Genomic DNA, 24,674 nt, shown 5'->3' on the forward strand with positions numbered 1-24,674 from the left:
ATCTGTCGAAAGAAAGAAAGAAAGAAAGAAAGAAAGAGAGAGAGAGAGAGAAAGGGCAGAATGTAGCTTTGTTGACTTACTAAGGCAGATCAATCCTTGCTTTCTTGCTGGCTTTACAACACAAGACAAAGGTCTTAAGGCAGTCCAGTCAGTGCAGGAGTGTTTGCAGCTGCATAGCTGAACCCCTGAATAATCCCCTTACAGCTGGCTCACAAGATAAGGGTCAGGCTCATCCCAGGGACACCTCCCACATGAGGCCTTCCTGCAAGTTTGCTGCATGTCACCGGAAGCCAAGTCTTCATTGAGCAAGTCTGCCAAGAAATGGGAGCTGGCACTGCTTGCAAGAATGCATTTGCTGGCAGAGATGCTGACAGCACCGATAACTCTGATTCTGTGCCCACATGCTCTAGGTAACAAGTAGACCAGCAGTGCAATGAATTCAAGTATGCTGAGGATGATGACAGCAAAATATACTGCCCAAGTGTTTCCTTGTTATTCTTGTACAGGCAAAATACCTGCAGGGTGAAGACTTTGCCTTTCACCACTGTAAGTGGATGAGAAGAGCTTCCTCCATGTTATTTTCTCAGGTTTGAGCTTTTGGCTCTTGGAAATACAAAAGAGATAAAGCATAGCTGTTAGCACGTGCCCACTTAACAGCCAGCACAGTCACAGACTGCTTGAGGAATCCTCTTGTGGGTCCAAGTGCTCTGCTTTTTCCTCTGGCCCTTTGGAACAAGACAATTTAATTTCTTATGTTGAGCACCTCAGGGCTCACAATCAGCATCTTGTATGTGCCAAGTTGGCCTCACAGCCATGTAGAGCAGCAACAAATCTATGCAGAAATTCCAGTCCTGGCTGCTCCAAACACCAGCTGTTCAGCCTTGCTCCCGTGCAGTTTGGTGAGCAGGGAGAACCCTTCCCCTCCCTTCACTCTGGAGGAAGTTGGGGCATTGAAATAAGAGAGGATCAGGCTGAATCTAGCAGCATTTCTGTAGAGAGCCATGGAATTTGGGGACCTTATAGAGCTCAGCATCAGCTGGAATGTAATAACTCTGGGTGAAGCCTTATGATAATTTCCGTATGCTTTACATGTAAATATATCAACTTTATGCAAGTTTCACAAACTTCCTGAATTATTTCTCTTTGCTGTAAGCTCAAGAAACACACCTTACTTGTAGTCTTTTATCCCTGAATAGCACTAGTTTGAGAACTAAAGGAGAGAAAATACCTGCAAGAGGAAGCACCTCATTTTTATTTAGTCCAGAGTCACTTCCTCTGCATGACATCCCTTTTCTCCACTATTTTTTCTGGCCTTTTCTTTTAAAGATGATTCACCGTGAATAGAGCCAGGGTTTGTACACCTGGTGCACAGAACCAAGCAGGCCAGACAAGGAGACAAAGGAGAACACCATTCTAGCAGAAACATCACAAATTCTCAACTGCAAAGTAGTAACTCAAAACGTACTTCAACACAGAAGATGATGTTACCAGTTTGTTCTACAGTCTATGCGCACCGTGCCCTTTGGTTTCCCAGCTCATCAGGAAGACTCTATTTGGCAGAGTGGTGAGCCCTAGCACTTCGCAGTGTGCTGTCCCTGAGGTTTCTCTTGAAGCAGTGACACACATCTACTCCTAATCAGCAGTGGAAAGTATGCTGAAAGAAATGGATTTCCAGAGATCTCATTGCTGTCAGTGGTTAAGCCAAGGAAGAAGACCCCCATGTGCTTACAGCCTTTCTTGATTGTTAGAGGTAAAATACAACTCAGCATTTCACTGTCTACACCAAAATAAAGTTGGTTGGCTCCACAGGAAGGACAACAGACCGGGGAACGCAGTGTTCCAACGGACTGCTCTATTGATAGCCAAGTGACTTGGCAGCTTTCAACAAGTGAAGCTTGCATCTACTGAGAAAAATTGACCACATCCTTCATTCAGAGTTTGCATCACACACATATTCGAACAGATAAGTCCAAGGGTCAAAAATATTCTCAGGAAATATAGGCATAATTTTGTCTTCTTGTGGTCATCACACCTTCACAGACATTTTCTGCAATGGGCCTGGCTCTAGGCCATTGGCTATGCTAAAGGCTAAGGCCACCAGAACTGCATTGTGACACTGCTGCCCCACTGGGCCCAACTCTCCCTTGCCTTGCAGTGTGTACAGTACTCAGCATAATGTGGGGGAGCTCTGTTGGTTCAGAGCAAAAACAATGAACACACTGAATGTGCTGGTGTTAGGAGAATCTAGGGTGTAAGCAGAAGCAGAATTTGTCCCTAACCACTCTTCGTGATGCTCTAAAACAATTAAGCTTTACACTTCTAGTGGGTTGGAGCAGATCATTCCAGTCATTTCACTGTGGCAGGCAGGCAGAGGGGCAAAGGGATCCTGGGCTAACAAACTAACCCATTTTTTCCTGCGTTACGCTTGGGAGCAGCCTGACTACAGCAGGGTAAGTTTGCCCAGCCACAGCCACGTCTCGCTTGTTTGGGTGCTACTTTATTCACAGGCAGGTGTTCAGGCCAGGGGTGGCATGGAGCTAATCTAGAGCCAGACCCAGCCTGGCTGTGCACGCAGCAGACAGCAGTGATTCTTTGGCTACTCACAAAGTGGATTTCCTGGGATTGGATCCTGCCCAGCTGCTCACTGCTGATTTAGACACCGCTCCTAGGGGAAGCTTAAAGACAGAAGAACTTCAGGATCATCTCGTCTAGCCTCTGACATAAACACAGTCCAGAAATCCCATGCCTGCCTGGAGCCTGCTCTGATGGAACTGGATAAAAGGACAGACAATTTTGCCCTCTCCTGTCCATAACGTATCACCAATGCTGCTGAAGGGGACTGAAAAACAAACAACAAACAAAGGTTGTTTTTTTGAATGTATTTATTTCACTGATCAATTCAGGTAGTAAACATTATTAATAATAACAATAATAATCATTTAATAAAATGGATATGTTTTAAAAGGTTTCATTTTTCTTTGTTCACAATGACAAAATGTTCCAACAGAAATTTACAAAAAATATATATTATAATAACCCAACAGACAGATGGGAAACGAAGAGCTTAGGAATGGAGTGGGGGGTGAGGAAGTCACATGGCAGGAGCAAGCCAGTGTTAGAGCACAGCTGGGGTTGTGAGGAAGCGCAGGGAACGCCATTGCACAGCACGAAACGTGGGACCCCCTCCTCTGGGGGGAGGCATGCGGGGAGGCAGCAGGAAGCTCCACACAGGCAGGACCAGCACAGCAGCAGCACACACGGAGTTCATGCCACGGCTCCCTCCCTAGTCAGGCACAAGGTCTGAGACCTACCAACAACCCCAGCTGCAGCCCGGGACAGACAGCGCTGCGCGGCGGGACGCAGCCCCTGCTGCACCCAGCTCGGCAGGGCACGGCTTGGCAGAGGCGTGGGAATGGGCCTGGGAGCACAGGGGTCGCACCTGAGACTGCGGAGGGTTTGTGTGAGGGGAGGTGTTAGATCACCTGCCTATCCCCACTTCTCACTGCCAAAGCCCAACGGCTGAGCTGCATTTATTTGGGAGTCTCTTCTTGGCTCACTGTGCAGCTCATGCAACAACACAAAACGTTCATCCTCTTATAAACTGTTGTCACCTTCCAGGCCAGAGTCCGGATCCCTGGTGCCCCAAAAAGTCAGTCCCTAATCGCTTGCCAGGCAGCCCCCAACTCTGATGCCCTGGGCAGGGAACCTCTGACACAGGGATGTGGATTTCTGCAGCACCCCTGCCCTCTGTAAAAGCTGTCTCTGGTGCCTCACTGCTGTGCATTCTGAATAGGTGCAGCTCAAGCCATCTGCAGCTGGTGGCTGAAGACTTCAGCTCTGTAAAGAACAGAGCTGACGCTATCAACTTGATCTAGAAGCCATGTGCACTGAGCTGATGGAGACTTCCTCACCCAGAGGGACAAGGCAGATACACGCTCAGCAATCCTGCCTGCCTGTGACCACAGTACCCCGTGCTCTCACCAGCACGCAGCACAGGATAAAAGCTGTCTGCCCTCTTACGTCCATGCTACAGGGTAAAGGTCTGCTTTTTTTTTTTTTTTTCTGGGAATGAATCTGTCTGAAAGAGGAACATCTTTAGCTGAAAAGTGCTCATTTGCAACAGAACATCCTCCTAACAGACAAAACTCATGTAAGAAATGAGAGGGGACAGGTACTGCAAGGTGTTTCCAGTTACACTACCATGGATGAAGCTGAGACCTCAGCAGTTCTCCTGCTTCCAGCAAACCAGCTCTAGGAAACCTGGAGGAAGCTCCTACCTCAGGCTACTCCATCGCTCAGGCAAACGCATTGCAGAAAGCAGGGCTGTAATTCCTCCTTAAGCACCTGGCCCTGGCATGTTACTGAAGACAGGCTGAGCCCTTTCCTTCTCCTAGGCTGGCACTGCCCAATGTCGCTTATGAGCCTGATACAGGGGAGAAGGAAAGAAAAAAAACATTGTTGGGACAGAACAGCTGCCTTCACCCCTGCCCTGCTGAGCTCATCCCCAGTGCCCCCGCCCCACCTCTCACCCCTCCGAGGCAGCAGAAGGGCACTTCGGAGAGGTTTGCCTTGGGCACTGCTCTTGCCCAGCTTGCATGTTTCTGTCGGTGGGCTTTGTCTTTGCACAGTGTCGGGGTGCCTCCCCTGCCCCTACAGCCCGTGTTTTAGTCAAACAGAGGTTCTGTACAGAGAATGACCTGACCCAGCCAGCCTCTGCACCTCCTGGACAAGCCCTGATCAGGGCTCTAAAGCCCCACAGGGGGAGTCAGATAAATGCAGCACCTAACAACAGTTTAGGGCTTGGCTATTCCTGGCCGATGCTGCCTCCTGCCCAGGGAGGTCTGCTGGGAAAAGCCTGAGATGGAGCAGCTGATACAAATGGGGAAGGGAGACAGGGCAACTGGGCTGGCAGCCAAAGGAGCAGAAGGGTCCAGCCCATGGCAGCACTCCGTGGAGCTGGAGGGAAGAGCCAAATGTCTCTCACTCCAGCAGCCCCTGATGCTCTGCACATGGCAGCGTTGCTGGTGAGTCCTGCCCTGTCAGGCACATCACGCTCCAGGGCTCTCCTCTGGCTGGACTGGAAGTTAAAAATACTGCAGGAAGCAGAAACAGGACAGAAGCTGCTACGAAAAAAGCGCTCTTATCTCTGCCCAGCAGATCCACCAGCTTTCCCAGCACTGAGACAGGAAGAGAGGGGGACTGGGGAGGGGAAGAAGGGCCGAGGCTCAGGGAAAGGGCAGGGGAGGAAGCGCCGAGTCTGCTGGGCTGTGCTCAGCGCAGTGACGCTCCTGTACCTGCCACACTGACCCACAGCAGCTCTCCAAGCCCCCCGTCACCCTGGGCTTCCTGCAGCGGTCTGCCTGGCCGGGCAGCTTGCAGACCTCTGGAACGAGCCTTCAGAAACTGCCCCTTTCCTCGGGAGAAGCTCAGAGTGACCAGAGCTAAAGCACGAGAGAGCCTCTCCCAGCCACCGCAGCGCCCCGCTGTCGTGCTTCTGTCAGCCCCTCCAGCCTGCCTTGGGAGGAGAGCACGGCTGGCAGGCTGGGGAGGTGTCCGCTCCCATCATTGCTGGTAATCCTCAGTAACTCATCCTCTCTGCCACAAAGACACACCTGAGGGCAGTGGAAGCTGTTTTCGTCTAACCAGCCCCTTGACAGACTCAGCTCCCTGCCACTCAGTGCAAAGTTCTGGAGTTCGTAGGAAAAACAAACCCGGCCAACCAACCACCAACCAAAGACAAACCAAATAACCTGGGCAGGAAACCAGACAAGCAGCGGGCCCCCGGGCAGGTCAGTGCACAGAGAACCCCCCAGTCCCCGCTCTCTGGTCCACAGCTGGCCCCTGGCGGAGCAGGTTGAACTCCCAGGATGGAAGGTCTGCCTTTACAACGCTTGTGCTGGCCCTGGACAAGGGGAGTGGGGAAGGGGGCACAGCACCTCAGGTGGGAGTAAACATCTACGTGCATCGACACAGATATTCTTCAAGTTCGTACACCAGAGAAACCAGGACTTTAAATACCAGAGCATTCCCAAACAAGAGATTAGTACATGGGAAAGGGAGAACTGTTTCTTTTCCTTTTTTCCCCCCTTTTTAGGATGCCTTAGAGACTTCCCAGGCTAGTTCCTTTTGAAAAAACAAAATGAGAAAAAAAGAAAAGAAAGAATAATAAAAAAAAGAAATACACATCAGTAAACAGTTAAGTGAACAGCCTTCTCCACAACCCAGCTGACCGCAAAGCCAGCGCTGCTGCTAATAAATTAGAAGTTGCGGGTGCAGCTCTTGCCCACAAGTCTTTATACAACAGGAAACCTCTTTTTAAACGTCCACAGCTCTTGCCAGGCTTCAGTTGGTCGCTGAGGGGTTCCCTTTGCCCTCCAGGTACCCGCATCTCACTGATCCTGCATCTGCTGCTGCATCTTCTGCAGCATTTCTTGCATCCGCCGCAGCTGCAGGAGACAGAAGAGAGGTGATCAAAGACGGATCTGCTGGGGCTGGGGATCTGCACTGGGGGCTGGCACCATGAGATGAGTTTCTGGCTCCCCCCATCCCCAGCCACAGCCAGCAGGTGACAAGTCTATCAAGCCCAGCAGGACAGCTGGGCAGGGAGCCCAGTAAATCCCCGCTGCACCGCACAAAGCCACAGGGCCAAGTCCCAGGCTCTGCATCACGCCTCTGACAGCCAGGCGCTGCCAGCCCCAGTGGCTGGCCAAGGCAGAGGGCCTGGACAAAGAGAGCCCCGAGTGGTGCTGACTGACAGCGTGACGGGCTTGGGGTGACGGGGCAGACCCTTGGGGGTGGCAAAAGGGATTTTTCAGAGAAGACTAACTCCTGCCTGAGCACAGAAGCATCAGTGTCTGGAGTGGAACAGAGCCATGTTTCCCTGCCGGGGAAAGGTGGGCACAACATCCACATCCTGCCCTACGCACCAGGAGAAGCCCAGGGGGAAGCGGGAGTGGGAAGCCCCAGAACAGCCTCTGTGGGGCAATCCTGGGGAAACACCTTGGATTTCAGCTCCAATATTAAAGCTGGCCAGCTTTGAGGGTCTCACCTCCTCGTCCTTCATTTTGATCAGCTTCTCTGTCTCAGTGTCTGGTGTTGGGAGAGGCAGGATAGGAATGGGGCTTTCTATCCTGTTGTCCTGAGTCAGCTTGCTAGAGAGACAGAGAGAGAGGGAAGAAATGCAGTCAGTTATGCTTCGGGCTAGATGGCTTTGGTGTCACCACACGATGGCTGTCACTCACGATGGCAGACCTGCCAGCAACGTGGGAACGTGCACCCAGCCACACAGAAGGGCTATGGGGGCAATCTGGCATGTAGGTGTAGGATGCACTCGGAGAAACTACCTGAGAAAACCCAAACCAGGATTACACCAAGGAAAAAAAAAAACAAAAAAAAACAGCCAGAAAGAGCTGGCAATTCTGAGCACTTTATGTAACAGCACTGGAAAATTTAGCAAGGACATTTACAGCCAATTTTTATCTATCTATCAGCATCTCTAAGCCACTACATGCTCACGATGTTGTGGTGGTTTTTTATTTGTTTGTTTTTAAGGAAAATAAAACCAGAGGAGCAGTTTAACTGCTGCAAGTCTGATAACAAAGCCTGGTCCCTGTACTCAAGGGGAGGCATGGTGCACAACAGGCATGGCACAGCAGCATTGTGATGAGGGCTGGGGGTGTGCACAAGTGCTGGCAGGGGACAGAGGAAGGAGGTGACTTCCAAAAGTTGGAGGAGCTCTCCATAGAAAAACTGGGAACTCAAGTTGCCACTTTCTGGCTCTCACCACTTGGAGTCACCAGTTCCTCATTATTGAGTCAATTCCAGCTCTGGAGCTTGGTATCTCCTCCCAAAAGTTTCTTCAGAGAAGAACCCGTATCCCACTGCTAGAAACGGCCACGCTGGTTTTTCTGAGAAAGAACCAGCCATGGCGTGAGCAACAGCACCAGAGTTTTAAGCCGAGCAATTGCTTTTTCACCACTCTGTTCTTTTAATAGATACACAGCCTGTCTAAATAGCAACTGTGACACTTCTGACAGATCTCTAGTGTTTCACATGGTTATTTTGGGACTCCCTATTATCACTGTTGAAAAAGACAGGCTCATCTGCTATGCAAAAGTACTGGGATACAGCGTGTGTGAGCAGAACGTGCCAACCTGCACATTTGCACACACGCTGGGCTGTTCCTCGGTGCAGTGCAGCTATTTCTGCTCTGCAACGTGGCAGCACGCGGTCACCCAGCCAGCTCAGGCAGGAAGTGAAGGGGATGGTTTACAACAGAAGAGCCAAAATCTATTTAAACCTAAAATGTGTCACCAATATTTCAGTCATGGAAGGGAGAAGGAAAAGATATGACTTTCAAATGAAAAGCCCGTGAGTGCTCTCTGTTTTCTGATCTCTGTGATTAAAACTACAGAGAATCAAATGCAACAGCAAGATAATGCAGAGAAATCTTTGGAGATGTGATGAGACTCTTGCTAACTGCTTGGGTTCTGTTGTCTGAGAAACAGCAGCATCCCAAGGGTCAGGCTGTCTTTTGGACAGAACTGCAGATTGCAGAATGCCTTCTTTGGCAATGCACACAGCAGTAATCCACCAGAGAAATGGTTTATCTTGTGGTTCTTTAGGCTGGATGTATTTCACCCAGTGCTAGGAACAGCTCTTCTAAAGAGCACTTATGGCCAGGCCTATTTCCCAAGATCTGTGTGGGGAGTCCTTGGACAGGAACATGGGTTCTGAGAAGCATCCTCACCGTGAGCTAAGGCTGTGGGAGACGAGCTCGGATGTGCTGTATTACCTCCCAGTGCCATTCCCCACAGAAGCCGTTCTGAAAAAGTGGTCCCTTCTCCACAGAGGCAGAGAGATACCCCTCCAACCCGCAGGCAAAGTGAGGGACCCACCTGGTCATTTGCTGGATGCACTGGGCTCGGTAGTTCTCATAATGGACATCGCAAGTGACATCCTTCAGGTCGTGCATGTGTGTCCGGATCAGCATGTTCCGCAGCTTCACAAAGTCGCAGTGCGCCTGATTTTCCACTGCAAAGCAAAACCGGGAGAGCACCTGGATGTCACACCTCATCGGCCACATCCAGGGAGTCCCTCCTCTGCACCAAAAATAAAATTCCCCCAAGGGCCCCTTCCCCATCCATCCCCACTCCCCCCCTTGGCCCCAGCACAGGCCTTGATGGAGCTCTGCACTCCTCGACCCTGAGGCCAGGCTGCCGAGGTCACTGCGTTCCCAGGACTTTTTCTGGGTAAGAGGATTAATTAAGCACATATAGCAGAGCCCTGAGAGGATGCTGCTCCCAGGTACAGTGGATGTCATTATTATAACCCCAGTGAAAACAGCAACTGCTGGAGACAAAACGGCCACCTCCTCAGAACTCAACACTGATTGAAAGGCCGCTGTAGGCAGGATGGTTTCCACAAGGGATCTTGAATCAGCCCGAGGAGCAGAGCCATTAGCAAGCAATGGGCTAGAGAGCTGAAAAAGCTGCTGTTACCATGGGGAGCCAGGCCCCAGGCAGCCCTGTGGGAGTCTGGGGGGAAGCATGTTTGGTAGCTGGGTACTTGCTGTGGTAATCTCCATTTCTCTCTCCGCAGGGCTGGGGGAAGCTGGCTGTGTGAAGCCCAGGGTCTCACAAAGCTGATCTCACTGCCAACTACCAGCACTCTGACAGGTACAGCCCACTCAGGAGACAGCAAGAGAGAAGAGCCAGCAGCTGGGCAGCCCAAGCAGCTGACACCAACCCACAAGTGCAGAGGATTTGGGGATTGAAAGCTCCAAGATCTAAAGCAACGTGCCAGCACGGGGAGTCAGCAACAGCAGGAAAAAACATTGCAGGCTTTTTCTACCTATGAAATTTCTCATTTAGAAGGGGAGAACTTCTACAAAGAGACAAACACACTGTGTGGCAGCCCTCCTGCCCTCTCCTCTAGGTCTCGCTGCGGCTTGAAGGAACCTTCACAGCCTCGGCTCCATCCCCACAGCAGTGGCACCACATTCAGGCTCCTCCCTGGACGTGTGTTGCACAATGCACCCTGGCTTCAGAGGCAGGGTGATTGCTCTGCATGCAGCAGCAGAGCAGGCAGCTCCCGGCACCTCTCTGTACCCTACTTTGTCCCCTGCCACGTGCCAAAGGTCGTGCAGTTGGTCAACAGCTGCTCAAGGCTGCGCAGGGGTGAACTCCCCACTGCAGTCCCTGTTGTACGTGCCCACCTCTGTCCCTGCCCCGTGCTCAGTGCCAGCTTGCAGGCACTGTGCTTACCTTCCACAATGCCCCACGGGTACAGCCGTCCACGGACTCGCTGGCCTTTTGCCTCCACCACTGTGTTACTGCCGATGACAGCAAAGGGAGCACTCTCCTGGAACGAGAGGCATCGCTGAGCCTGGGGCTGCCCACACATCCCTCCTCTGAGGGCTGAGCTGAGGCAGAGCAGAACGGGAGGATGAAGGCACTGATAGGAAAGGCACAGGGATATCCACACATCCCACAGCATGAGACAGCACAACACAATTATAGAGAAAAGCCTCAGGCACTGGGATCTGAAGGCAGCTTGATTCCCAGCCTGACATTCTCAGCTCTCCTGAGGGAGGCTGTGTCTTTGCAGGTGCCTGCATCTCTTTTTTGAGGGGAAACACTACAAGGAAGTCAGAGCAGAGAAGCTGGGACACCAAACAAGTGGGACAATGGAGGTCAAGAGCTCATCCAGGCAAGGAAGTACAGGCTGTGCTCCTCTCTGCTCAGAGCCCATTGCCTTCATCTGGCAGGAGAAACAAAGCCATACTGCATGCACACGCATGGCCGGCTCAGCTTAGGAAAGGGTCAGGCCTGGGCTGCTGGGGCCTCCAGCCAGGCCTGTGTGACCCTGCTGTGTTTCCCACACAACTGAGGTATCAGAGTGGGGATGAGGCCTCCTCACCCACAAAGTGTTCACTCAGAAATGGGTGCTCACAAGTGTCATACAGCCCAGCCTCCATCTTAACCACACAGGCTGGGGTAGACCGAGGAAAGACTGGCACTGTCTGGCAGGACACCAGAAGTCCCGTGTCTTCATGCTGCACTTCATGGCACCAGCAAGGACATCAGCCCTCTTCTCCAGTCCACATACCACATGAGCCAATACAGGCTGCCTCCTGCGTATCGGCAGCACAGCACGGGACTGTGGCACGCACAGGGCAGCTCCGGCTCCTTCCGGAGCAACCAGTGTACCCAAGGGACAGACTCTGCAGTCCCTTGCTGAACTGACTCCTTACCTTCAGCTCTCTATCTTGCTGCTTGAACTCCTCGTCTTCGTCAGAGTCACACTCAGGAAACTGGTATACTTTAATGCCAAATTTCTCAATCTCTTCCCGGATCTGCGTCCATGCAAGACAAGAACAAAAAAAATGCAGCACTGAACGACACAGAAATGCTGAGTCTCTTCCCTGTTTGTACTGCCATGAATCCTGTAGAGTTGGCTTCTCTGCAGACACCACTTCCCTTCTCATAGGTATCACGTAGCACTGCTGCAATTAGATCTGCAGGTACTATATATGTGTGTGTGTATATATACATACACACACGCAGACACTATAAATACATACACACACAAGTTTATTTTTGCAGGCATACTGCTTTTCTCCTTTCTCAGCATATCCCTGCCACCACATCAGGTATGCCCCTGTAGGGAAACAGCATCTCACCCTCTCTTTTAGCTTCCGGATCTCAGAGGGGATCAGGCAGTCAGCTTTGGCAATGAGCGGCACAATGTTGACCTTCTCGTGCAGAGCCTTCATGAACTCGACATCCACAGGCCTCAGTCTGCAGCAGGAATGAGGAGAGACGTGGTTAGCAAGGTGAGCCAGGACACAGCGGGCAGCTCCCCCTCCAGCCTCTCCCGCTTCACCCATCAGCCCCAGGAAGAAGGGAAAAGGACAGCACTGTCACAAGAGTCTGGGGCAGCCCTCAGCTAGGGCTGCATCTGCAGGAAAGCCATCTCAGATGCTGAGACATGTCATGCAGACACAGGCTGAGCATTCACCTTACAGAACAAATATTGCCCAGGCCATGGCCACAGACCTCCTCCTGGCTGCCCTGTGCTGCAGGGTGCCAGCACGGCTGCTCCAGGCTAGGCTGGGACACAAGCCAGCAAGGTCTGGCAGGGACTGAAGGCAGCTTAAAACTCCCTTTCCTACCTATCAGTCAGGCTTAGGTAGATAGGAAGATACAAGTCTGTGTGGCACTGCTTCCCCTGATCTCTCTCTCAGGCCTGTGGCCTGGTTTTGATCAGCTCTGCCTGACCACAGGCTGTCGTGTCAGTGAGGAGGGAGGCTGTGTAGTGCTCAGCAAGGGGAGCAGCTGATGGCTCTGCACCTGTGTCAGCAGCCTGGACACTGTACAACACGCTGTGAGGCAATCCTGGGGCGCAAGGGTCTTCCCCCCCAGCCTGAGTCATTCCCCATCCCCAGAGCGGGGTGCCTCACCCGTGCCCAAAGGGCGAGATGAAGTAGAGGCAGCAGTGCACTCGGTTGTCCTGGATGTTCTTCCTGTTCAGGCCGCTCTCATCACGAAAATACTGTTCAAACTGCTGGTCAATGTAGTCGGTGATGGGCTTCCAGCTGGGAAGGAGAACTCAATCAAAACCAAATCACGTGTAACAGGACACTGTCTCCAGGGACTACGAGGCAGCAGCATCCCATCCCCACTGCCAAACCCTTTCCTGTGAAGCTGCCACAGAAAACAGATGTGGCCGAGGATGAGGAGGAAGGCAGCGCTGGCCTGCTCACCACTCAGTGTTGTTAACAGCATCTCCAAAGCCTGGTGTGTCCACTATGGTCAGCTTCAGCTTGACGCCCTTCTCCTCTATGTCCACCGTATGCTTGACAATCTCCACTGTCTGGTTGATTCTCTCTGAACAGGAATACACGAGTTAAGGCCAGGTAATGGTGGGGATCCCAACTCACACCCACAATGAGATGCTCCCCCCTTATCACTCAGCACAGGGACTAACATGGATTTCAAAAGACCTTGATCATCCTCTAAGGAGCCTCAGGGGAGGGGTGGTGAGGGAGACCAGCAGCAGGCAGACAGGCCTCTGAGAGGGCACACAAACTTTCCAACTGCTTGTAGCCCAGCTGTTCTGAACATGTCCAGTCACTGGGAAAAGGAATCCCTACCACACAGCGGCACCCAAGAACAAAAGACAAATCTCAACTTCTCAACCCAAAGGGTTAGTGCTGCTCTGCAGCCTCACCTCCCCTTCATAGGGCAGAAGAACCCTACAGCCAGACCCTTCTTGCTTGGATCCTAGTGCCCCTGCAGCCAGCAAAGGAGAGCAGAGCAACAAAAGCCAGGGCTGGGATCCAGCCAAGCTGTAGCTGCTGCTGAAGCAAGGCGCCAAAGGACTGGTCCTTAGGATGCTACAGACCTGGGGATGCAAGATCCCACTTGACCCCCTTTGCCCCAACTTACCCTCCGCATTGAGGAGCTTTCTGTCTTTGTAGAGGTCCGTCAGGAACAGGCTGTTCACCAGCGTGGATTTGCCCAGACCCGACTCTCCTAATTGACAGAGTGCAAAGGGGAGGAGGGAAAAGCAAACAACATGACCCACTAATTGACTTACAAATGAAACACTGAACAAGGCTTTGAATCCTGAGCCAGAGGAAGTGTGAGATATGAGCTGTCTGGAGCTGTTTATGGGCATTACGTTTCTCCAGCAGTGGGAGGCCTTTTGCTGCAAGAAATCTCAATCCTTGTACAAAACCATATTCCCTTCCCTTCCTCTCCCTCAGGTCCTGGCTGGCCCTGCCTTCACCGCCCACCCAGCCGCTCCGATGAAGCCCAGTGCTCACTTGAGAGGGCTACGAGTGGTCAGGGTGGGCCCCTCCACACCCACCGTGCGGCCCAGCCTCCTCCATGCACCGCAGCCTCACCTGCAACCATCAGGGTGAAGTCGAAACCTTTCTTCACGGATTTCCTGTGGACCTGGTTGGGCAGAGTGGCAAAGCCCACGTACTGCTTCTCATGGTCCTGCGGGGCAGAGGCGGGCAGGAGGTCAGGGTGTGCCACCACTCCTGCCTGAGCATTACAAAGCAACACGGAGCTGGGTTCAAAGGACTCAAAAAGCCCCGAGGCAGAGCCAAGGGGTGGAGGAAGGCTGGGTCCCTGCCCCAGCAGCAGCGTGGGACTCAGGGACTAGGCTCAGGGACTCCTGCCCTCCCTGCAGGTGCCTGCTGGCACCGAGAGCCACCTCCGTGCAACCACTGCCCGGCTCGGCTGCTCTCAGCCGCACAGGGACCAGGCACAGCCTGCCTCCCCCCCACACAGCACAGGGCTGGGCTGACAAACACCTCATAACCCTTTGCTGCTCCTGCACAGTCACCGCTCCCCAGGTCTTTCAGAGCCACTCGGGCACCTCTCCCAGCAGAGGCGTGCGGCACGCAGCAGAGGGCTCGGTGTAATTAGCAAGAGGGGCTGGAGGTGTCCTGAGCCACGGCCCGATGAAGGCACAGTGGTTGGCTTCTGCGTGACCTGGGAGGGGATTATTTCTTGCTGTGTCACAGCCACTCCTGGCTGAGTAAGAGGAAATCCTGCATAATCTCTGGTGTTATTTCTGAAGAGACAGAAGTTCAAGGAGCACGGCATGGGGGAAGATGTGCAGGATGGGGGAAGATGCGCAGGATCTTTGCCTAGGAGAGGTGCGATGGGTGCCCGTGTTACACGCGGTGTTACTGGAGGATTCCTTACTGCCCTACCACCGCCCAGACCCCGCTTCCTGTCACCCAGCACTCTCTCACCACAGAAAAGCCGCAGCCACCCGCTGTGGGCTCCGTACAAGCTCACCGAGCGCACTCAAGGAGCAGCACGTCCAGCAGCACCTCCCGCACACAGCACACATCCTGTGGCCACCAGCAAACACACAGCCTGTGTCATGTCCTGGGGTGCACCCCAAAGGTGAACACAGCTCATACGTGGGGTTCACAGCCCTGCTCCAGCTACTTTCCCCGCTGGGCTCAGCACACAGTCCTCTGCCCGCAGCTCGGGTGGCCGCAGGTAGCTGCGGGCTGCATGGCTCCAGCCAGCTCCACCTGAGCAACCCCAGGGTTTCGCAGCCTGCTCCCCCCACAGCAGCGTGTTCCCCTCCCCAGGGCCCGTCGAAGCTGAAGGGTGGGCACAGACCCTGGCAAACACCTCCCTACTCACATAATTTCCAAGCTAGACCCAAATGCCTAAGCTAACGACATCCCAGACAACATCACTTAGGATAAACACACCCTGGGATTCACACCACAGGCAAATCTCCGGAGCCAGGAGTTCCTCAGAACCAGCCCTGGCTCCCACCCGGTCAGACACCATCCAGCCACCCTCCCCACGGCTCTCTGGCACTGGTTCTCCAGGCACGGTGGGGAAGGTTCCCCAGGTTCCCAAGGTTCACTGGCTCCATTCCTGGGCACACACTCACATAGGTCACTGCCCTGCGTGTCGAGCTTAGGGCAGTGCTGGCTCTCAGCTCTTCCCGTGTTGCACTCAGGCAGGACGGACACTGTCACTGCCTTCTAGAAATTCACTGTTGGTTTGGGTCTCAGAATTGGACTCTTTAGCCCTGACAAATTAGAGAATTAGAGAGTGCCCACATTCGCATCTCACAGCAGCAGTGCAGCGAGCAGTGAGGCCCCAGGATGAAAAGTGGTGGCAGCCACTTGCAGGAAAGCAACATCTGCCTGGAGACTCTGCACGGCCACCCAAAAGGCTCTGCAAAGGGAAGACACGAGGTGTGCAAGGCAGGGTGAGAAACGTGTTAACAGCAAGATCAAGAAAACAAGATAAAACGTCCCCCTTCCATCCTTTCTGGCTGCTCTGGTTCCTGGTGAAACACAAGCACAACCCAGGTGCATGAATAACAGCCCGTGCCTCGCAGCACACAGAGCAGCGAGCGGCACAGATACACAGCATCCTGCCCCTTGCACCTCTCGTGCAGCCAAGCTGTGCTTCAGGAGCAGGAAAGAGATCTCACCAACCTTTACCAGACTTTGGAAAGGCAGCGATTACCTGCCCGCTGCAGTGACTTTATGTGCCAAACAGCAGTAGGCACACACAGTAAAACCATGGCTGAGACTGGGGCGTGTTTCTGCTTCCTTGCTTTTTAAGCTAGGTGACTAAAGGCTGACAGTGGAGATACTGGGGAGCTGAGCTCTGGTGCAACCCTGCTTACTTCAGCCAAGTGCAACTGGCTGAACCTGATCTCTTGTTTCTGTTCAGCCCAACCAAGAAAATGGGGATTTGTTGTAGCTCCGGTTACCTCCCCATAGCTCGGTGGAGTCAGGACAGTTTGCAAGAAGCGAGCAAATCCCAGCTGGTGCAGGATGCTGCCCTTTTCCCATGGCTCATGCGGTCATTTCCCTTGCAGTAAGGCAGAGCAGGGCTGAGCACAAGGTCAAGGGAAGGGCTTCCCTCCTGCAGCGGGAGGCAGCAGGGATGCGAGGGAAAGGGCCCCGTCCCTGGCCGTGCCTCCCTCCAAGCAGCCACAGACACTGTGGAGACCCGGTGGCAGCCAGCGTGTCCGTGAAGGGAGAGGCCAGAGATGTGGGGCCACCAGTGGGGTGGTCACATCCTTTAACAGCCCAGCTCTCAGGAACAGCCCCTGCACCACAGCCAGCCTGTCCCGTGGTTCTTCCCTGGCTGTGAGGCACCCAGTGTGTGCTCCCACCCTGGCCGTGTCGGGCACTCGTGACAGGCACACTCACCTGGGTTACAGCCACCTTCACCTGCGTGCCAACATCAGCGTGGTGTGCGAGGAGCCCAGGTGCCCTCCCGAGCCCGGTGCCTGCCTTCCTGGAGGCTCTGCGCCCCTCACCGCCCTCGTTAGCGCGCAGCACGGCTGCTGGCACAGCAACTGTGCTCAGGATGCAGAGCCCCAGGGGGGCAAAGGGGGATGGGAGGGCTGGGGGAAGAAGGCAGGTGGCTTCCTGCATTGTGAGAAGCCGAAATCCATTAATTAGATGAGGGACTTTGCCTGAGGGGCCTCCTGAGGCATCATAGTGCCCTTCATGTGCTGCTGACCCCCGAGAGCAGCTCCCCTCAGGCTGACAGGGGCCAGGACAGCTGGGCACGGGGCTCTGCTTCCCTCACCAGCCCCAGCTGTCAGGACGCAGCCCCGCCAGCAGTGCCAGCAGCGCTCTGCTCCGCGGAGCCCCTCTCCCCAGCACCCCTCCTCGTGCTGCCTTTGTTCCCGCTGGCGTCCTGCGCCTGGGAACGTGCCCTGAGCACCACAGCTGAGGCCACCGAAAACGTGGCTGACCTCTGGGGCCCTGTTACAAACCAAAGCTTCCCAAGCCAAGCAAAACACGTCTGTGCCCTCCTCCCTCAGCACACGCACTGTGGTTCGCTGGACATCACGGTGACATGCCGTGTCCTCGCATCCTCCACCACCCCGCCGAGGTGCTGAGGCTCCCTGGCACACAGTGAGGTCAAGCCAAGGAACAAAGCAGCCCTGGGTTCAGGTCCTGTCCCTGTCTGGGCTACAGATCCCCACGACAGAGGTACCTGGGGGCTGTCCGTACTGCCACGGAGAAGGGCAGGCAGGCAGCGAGGATGCCATCGCTCCTGATCCTTTCCTCACCTCCCCTGTGCATGAGCTGCTCAAAGCAATCCAGATCTCACATGACTTTGCCACTTATTCTGGGGATAAATGAGGCTTGCGGAGTGCATTCAGAAGTGCTAAAATTAAACACCATAGGATTACAGAAAATCTGAAGAATGGCCCCTACCCTGTCTCTGGAGCAAACCCCAGAAATGGTGAGGCTTGTGCCGGGGTCCCAATGAACCTGTCCTCACCAAGGCCCCAAATATTCTGTTCAGACCCTTCCTCCAAATCCTACAGAGCATGAAGCCACCGTGACGCCAACCGCAGCACTTTGGGGGGCTGCAGTTCCCTGCCTCGGGGCCCTGTGCCCATTACAGCAGAAGCTGCCCGGCCCTCTCCCGGCCGCCACATCCGCATCTGCACGGAGCAGCAGGGCCCATTCCCAGAGGAGGGGCAGACCTTTGCATCCTCTCATTCTCAGAAAGCTGCATAAATTCATGACACAAACAACCCCCAGGGGCTCCCCCATGTACATCTGCCTCCTCAGGCCCGGGGCTGAGTACGGAGCATTAGCAAAGCCGCCCGCCCACCAGCGCTGGGTGCAGCAGGAAGAAAACCGGCGAGCAAAGCACAGCTTTAACACAACGCAAACCAGGCTGCTCTGGGGCACACACACAGCCCTGGCTCGTGCCCCGAGCCCCCCAAGCGCACACACGCCATTCAGGGCAGGAATCACCGCGTGAGATAACCGCCCAGAAATCAGGCACGCATCTCCCAGCTGGCCAGCCTGCTCCTGCGCCCGCGGGGCTGCTCCCCTCCCCGAGCTGCCCGCTGGGTCTCTGTCCCCGGCCGTGTCCCCGTTACCAGCTTCCTTCTGCTGCTCTGCTCCTCGGAGGTCTCATCTTGTGCCGCACACATCTGCTCGGGCACCATCCTCCCCCTGCCTGTCCCCGCTGCTCCCCGGCTCGCAGGGCGCTATAAATACATCCCCGTACCTTCAGCCTGGCCGGGTGGCTTCGCTGTGCCTGCGTCCGGGGGGAAAGCAGCCTCTCCACTAACCGCTCCTGGATAATGATCGAATCCATAACCGCGGCCGGCAGGACGGACAGCCACCGCAGGCCAAGAAAAAAAACACCCAACCCATGTGTTCCCTCCCAGCCTTCGCTAAATCCATGCGGCAGCCCCCCCGCCCACGCATGCACACACACGCAGGGCTGGCTCGGCTCGCCTCGGCGGCCCGCGAGGCGAGGAGCAGAGGCGAGCAGAGGAGAGGAGAGGAGAGAAGAGGCAAGCGGGCTCCCACGGCAGCTGCCCGGGATTTCCTGCCTCCGCCTGTGCCGCGGGAGGAGCCTGCCAGCCAGGACAGGACAAAAGCCACCACGGCTGCAGGCCAGAGCCGATGTCTCTCGCTCTGCCAGCATCCTGCGGAGAGGGTTTGCACGTACCGGCTGCTGCCCCAGCTCCGAGGCTGACTCCTCGGGACAGCTGGAGGGTTTCTTGGATGTCCTGATACAAAGACAAAGGTTCGCAGCAAGGGAACTGCTCTGGGCAAAAATGTGCTGCTTCTGGCTGTGTGTGGGGAACGCTGAGGGGTCCAGAGCACTCCCCAAAAGCTGACTCCAAACATAACCTCCCGGCCCCAGTGCTGGTGGACGTGGGGCCCCCTCCACGCAGCGCCGGTCCCTCGCTATTCCGGAGCTATTGGCGCTTCACCTGAATCCACGCCTAGCAGGCAGCTGGGCTGGGCTGCACCCGATAGCAACTGCTCCAGCTTTGGAGAAATTTCAAAAAAAAAGAAGTATCCGTGCATTTGTTAAGCACAAGGATCCAGCCCAGTAACAGCTTAGCACTCACAGAAAAATCACTTAAGCTTCAAGTTTAGGATTTGAACCCACATGAGACCTACGCTTCAGCTTTTCTGTGCAGCCATAGAAACTGAGCACAAATTTATTTGAAACAAACCCTTATAATCTCATGTAATCACACGATCCCAGGAACTGGGGGTTAATGTCATGGCACTTATAATAGAGCCACACGAGATGGCAACGCCGGTGGTGCAGGAGGAACCTGCAGCTCAACACAAGGGTTCTGGGCAGCTTTCTGCCCGCGAACAGGGCAGGGTGCTGGCTCCCCGCTACGCTCCTGCCTCTCTCCCAGCCCCAGCTCCCGCTGCCTTTCTGGGAGCTGCAGATTTCCAGCAGCAACTTTGTATATTATGGGATCAGCGGGGCTGCCCTGCTCAGCCTCAGGCTGCAACCCCCAGCTGCACACCCCAGCTGGTAGGAGATTGTGCCGCAAGGTACAGAGACGCCAGGAGATCTCCAGTGGCCCGGAGCCTGGGAGCAGCTGCAGGAGTAGAAAGGTCTTAGAAGCCGGGCTTCTGCACAGACTGCACCGGGGGGAGATGGGACACAGAAAAAGAATGATGCTTTACTTACACTGCCATCCTGCAAGCTGAGGGAAGGTGAGGAGTTGCAGGCATGAGGTTCTGGAGGCTGAGAAACATGAGAGGGAGAACTGGGAAACATTCCCAGAGAAGGAAAACTCCCTCCCTGTGGCAGCTGTCATATCACATGCACATGCACAAAGCCCTTTTCCAAATGACCTTGCCCTACCAGTAGCATCCGTAAGTTCTGCTCACTGGGGTTTGTTCCCAGCCATTTCTGAGTGTAGTGGCCAAGCAGGTCTGCACTGAGATCCAGGTGTGCCAAGAGTTGCCACTTCCCAGAACAAGGCATTTTTCCTTGCCCCCATAAGGCAGCTCCATTTTCAGGGGGTAGATAACACTTACAATGTCCTCCCAGCTCAGCAGTAGGTCAGGCCATGCTCACGACACTTTTTTCCCCTCCAAGATTCCCAATGTCTGATTCCTGCTTTCCTGACTGGAGGCCTCCACCACCACGGTCTGCAGCTTGTGCACGACCGAGGAGCGCTGAAGGTATGGCACTGTCTGCACCAGGCAGCGAGAGCAATGGCTTGGGAGTGCACAAGAAACACATCCAGACTTAGCTGCAATAACAGCGAGGTTCCACCAGTCCTTCCACCCCATAAACCACAATAGCTGCAAGCAAACCCTCTCCAACCTCCACAGATTCTCATGGCCTGAACAACCCTTGTCTGCAGGCCGCAGGCCACACGGCCACCAACCACAAGCATGTGCCTGGGCACAGGGAGGCACGCTGCGTCCTCCCCAGCCCGCTGCACCCAGTGGGAGCATTCTTCTGAGCTGGGATCACCACGAAGCCAACAATGGTTTGGTTGCGACAAAACCACAGTGTTGTTCATGGCCCCAGGAACCGTGCTGACGGCGCAGCCGGGAACAAGGAGCTTCTGTCTCCTGAGCGCCCTGAGCTCTCACATCACACACGGCTCTCGGGACTGGCAGCCAGGGAGGAATTCCAGCCAGGAGGCCACGCCTGGGAATGCAGAGAGCAGATCGGGAAAAGAAACCCAGAAGGGAAGGTCTTGGCTACAGAGAGCACTGTGTGGCCAGCGCTACGGCTTCCAAAGCGCTGAAGGTTTGATGGGTCTCAGACTCGGCCTCCTCTGCCCCTCCTAGAGATGCTCATCTTGGCTCCTCTTCCACCCAGAGGCACCAAAGCAGAAGCCATGAGCCAAGGACAGGCTTGTGCCACACAGACATGCTGCAGGGCACACCCAGAGGCTCAGGTTGGTCCATGTGCAAGCCTCCAAAGATGGCCAGGCCAAACCTTATTTTGCCTCTGCCCTTTCTCATTTCCCCCCTCCCTTTCCACGCAGGTCCTGGAAGTGCCCAGTATAAGCTCCGACCTGCTCCTCCAGCAAGAAACCTGATGTACAACAGCCTTGAGAGAGAAACACAGCACACGGGACATCTCACACACTGCGTGCAGTGGAGCTCAGCAGAGAAACACACACCTTCACCCTTTCAAAATATAGCCCAAAACCAAAGTGTCTTCTGCCACCAGCAGAAAGGGAAACACAGCTGTGGGGTGCCCCAAGCCGGCCCCACCTCACAGACCAGCCCTCCTTTGTCATGCCTTGACACCAGAAAAGATAAAAAGTCACCAAGCGGTGCCATCAGGCACAGCCTGACCTCTCCGAGTTGCTGCTGCGTTGAGCACGTGCCTGCCAGCAAGGGGGCCAGGCAAGAGCCAAGGCACGTGCCCTGCTTTCTGCGGGGTTTCTCCTTTGGCTCGGGGCGGCTGCAGCCCAGGAGCTGAATTGTGAGGGAAGAGCTGTGGCTCAGCACCAGCGGTGAGGGAGCCATGTCCTACTTCTGCCTTTGTTAAAGGAGATTTCTAGCCTGCAGGGCTGAAGCCGGTCTCTGAGAAGAGGAGAGAAAACACACTAATTCATGGCTTTAGGCATACACCCACAGAAGGCAAAATTTACCCCTAGGCAGCTGGCCAGAGAAGAGAAAACCTCCCTGAGAGCAGGGCATCAGCCTCGGAGGGGGTAAAGGCCTCACGCTGCACCCCCCCACCACACCCCCATCCAGGGAGCATGGAGCTGCTGCAGCCCCGGCAGCGCTCGGGGCCTGGCAGGGACGGGCAGAGCTCGGCCACGCGGAGCCCAGCGCTGTGAGCGTGAGGATGGGCGAGGAGAGAATAGATCAGAGATGGAGGCAGGGAGAGGAAATTCTGCCCTTGGCTAAATTTACACCGTCCTGGCTGGGCTCCAGGGACAGCAACCAGCCCCCAGCCCCCACTGCGAGCTCCCAGCTCGGTTCCTGCCTTCTCCTCTCTCACTGCATGGCAAATCGGTGCTGGCTGCGGACAGGTAGATCCCTCGGGTGTCACGAGGCTTAGACTCTGCTGCTCCAACAGCAGCAGCGCAGCACAACCACCCCGAGGCTCCTGCTGACCTGAGCCAAGGGAAAACACCTGGCTGATCTCAACTCTGAGGATTAACTAAACCTTGAGCTTGTAAGCGAGGCTCTAAGTGGTCACTGGCAGCATCAGAGCCCTGACACTTCAGTCAGGCTTCATTCTTTGATGCTCTGGAAAAAAGCAAGCAGCCAGCTGAGCAGAGCTCTGCCGAAATCCCCAAACACGGGATTATTCCCCTGCACATACCGGGCCGCGAGCACAATCAACACAGCAACCAAATCTCCTGTGCTTTCTTTTACCTCCTCCACAGGTCAAGTTTTAATTTCTGCTGAAGGATCACTGCTGTTTTTCCACATAATCCCTCCCGAAATCTATTAAATTGCATTTTAATGGTATTTGTGCTCCCTGCTCCCACCTGAAGCACCTCAGGCTCCCCAGGCAGCCCTGTGTGACTCACCAGGTGCCTCCGCTTCCAGCTCTGAAAAAGGACCAGGGCCCATAAATTCCCTCCCACTTCTTTCAACTTGTGACTCCCTCTGGAGCGAGCTGACAGCTCTTGTCACACCCAGCTCCTCTGCTCTTCATTTAGGGTGATCTGTGAAACGTAAGAGCTTGGACAGGCACGGTCCCTGGCTGGAACTTTTCCACGAAACGCTCCGTTACCAGCCTCTGAGGAGCAGAGGAAAAGCCCCTTGCAGGCAGTCTCCCTGCTGCGGTACCGACACGATCCACGCGAGGGAGAAGCCGGCCAGCAGAAGGCAGCTCTGCTGGGGTCTGCCTGCCCTGGGTGTCGCAGCCGGCAGGAGCAGGGAGCTCCCACTGCGGCTGCCCCTGACCAGGGCTGAAATCAGGCCGTGGAGCAGACCCGCAGCCCTCGTTGCCCCTGCCCCAGGTAGGGTCGCAGGCAGCAGCACCTCCAGCTGGGGGCACACTCCAAACTGTAGCAAAAGCTGGGGATTTCCAAAACTGGGCTGCTCAGACCGGAGGAGAAAGCAGGCGGTGCAGGAAGGGCTGCAGCAGCCCCTCAGCTCTCCCCTGCTCCAGCCACGAATCGGGCTTCAATGGATCCCCTCCCTCCCACCTCGAAGCCACAGCTGGCAAAGGCAGAGAGGCAGCACGGAGCCCTGCCAGCCCTGGAGAGCCAGGAACAAGCATGCCTGGGAGAAAACAAGGTACACATCGTCCCAGGGCACAGACGTTGGCTGGGCTGGCAGCTCTCTGGAGAGACAGGGTGGGAAACAAAGGTGACTTATGCTCAGAAATGGCAAGGCACTGCTTCTGCAGCTCTCAAGTTGTCCGCCCCAATGCCAAGAGCATCAGCAGCTTTGGAAGCTGTCGATGCGCATTTATGTGCTTGCACAGCAAAAGGGTAGGGAGAGGACCCTACAGGAGGTCCACTTTCAACTTGCAGGCAGTGCTCCCAGTCCTGCATCCTTACTCAGAGAAGTCCCGCAGAAATAGAGACATCTGCTCACGTGATTAGGGGATGCAGGATCAGGCCTGCCTGCCAAAGAGGCTGAATCCTGAACCAGAGAGGGTGTCAGGGCCTCTGAGCATCATGAGACGCTCCTGCCTGGCCCAACAGGGCCAGCCCGAGGGCATCAGCAGGGAAGGCAGTCCCGGCTGGGGCAGCACGGCACGCCGAGCAGGGATCAGGCAGGGAACAAACATTGCTGGAAAAAGCATTACCCAGGCGGGGATGCTCCTGGTTCATCCCCGGTACACCCATCTCGGGGATACTCCCAGCTCTTCAAGGAGGCCTTGAACATGCTGCCTTTCCTGCAGGCTCCCAAAACAGCACTGGGAGAACACAAGCCAACTATCTTTGGGCCAGTGCCCAACCCCTGTCTGGGTCTCCCAGCTACAATTAACATAACTTTAGGAGTAGCTGATGCCCACAAGAGAGGAGGATGAGCCCACTCTTAGCTCACCAGATCATTTTTAATTCCATTACATTAGTAAAGGGAGAAAAGGCAGTGCTTGGAAATAACCTTCAGTCGTGGAAGGCACACAGCAAGAGGAAGGCCAGCCCCAGCCTGTGGGAGCAACCACCCCCAAAAAGCACCGCAGCCTGCAGCCTTCAAGGGCAGACAGACTGCAGTGTGCCATGGCAAGGGGGGAGAGCACCTCCTCCTTCCCAGGGGGGCTCCCGGGGGTCTCCCCCCAGCCCCCCTGGCTCCAGCCTCCCCCCCTCCCCCTGCTGTCCCCCCAGGACTCCCCATTTCCCAGCCCACATCAGCCTGCCCCGGGCTGGGCCCTGTGTCAGGACTAAGGTTTGTCTTTGCAGATGGATAATTAGAT

The 24,674-nt window shown here is 55.0% G+C and overlaps 1 protein-coding gene across 9 annotated transcripts in view; it reads right to left on the minus strand.

The window, feature by feature from the left end:
• SEPTIN5 (septin 5) overlaps nt 1-24,674 on the minus strand; it is a 47,580-nt gene that overhangs the window by 2,295 nt on the left and 20,611 nt on the right. For 3 of the 9 annotated variants that reach the window (XM_084539002.1, XM_084539001.1, XM_084539000.1), the window contains exons 2-11: nt 13,913-14,009; nt 13,452-13,538; nt 12,767-12,890; nt 12,464-12,598; nt 11,684-11,801; nt 11,255-11,356; nt 10,266-10,362; nt 8,898-9,033; nt 7,049-7,151; nt 81-6,446 (exon numbers count right to left, since the gene is read on the minus strand). In XM_084539002.1, the coding sequence (XP_084395128.1) occupies nt 6,390-6,446; nt 7,049-7,151; nt 8,898-9,033; nt 10,266-10,362; nt 11,255-11,356; nt 11,684-11,801; nt 12,464-12,598; nt 12,767-12,890; nt 13,452-13,538; nt 13,913-13,922 (969 nt within the window). In that variant the 5' untranslated portion in view covers nt 13,923-14,009 and the 3' untranslated portion in view covers nt 81-6,389. Of the gene's footprint in view, nt 1-80; nt 6,447-7,048; nt 7,152-8,897; nt 9,034-10,265; nt 10,363-11,254; nt 11,357-11,683; nt 11,802-12,463; nt 12,599-12,766; nt 12,891-13,451; nt 13,539-13,912; nt 14,010-14,329; nt 14,336-16,723; nt 16,967-18,426; nt 18,878-20,000; nt 20,106-24,674 lie in introns of those variants that run through there. The other 6 variants (XM_084538996.1, XM_084538995.1, XM_084538998.1 and 3 more) reach the window with 5 other exon arrangements.

This window comes from Aythya ferina (genome assembly GCF_964211825.1).
Source record: "Aythya ferina genome assembly, chromosome: 17".
NCBI classification, from domain to species: Eukaryota; Metazoa; Chordata; class Aves; order Anseriformes; family Anatidae; genus Aythya; species Aythya ferina.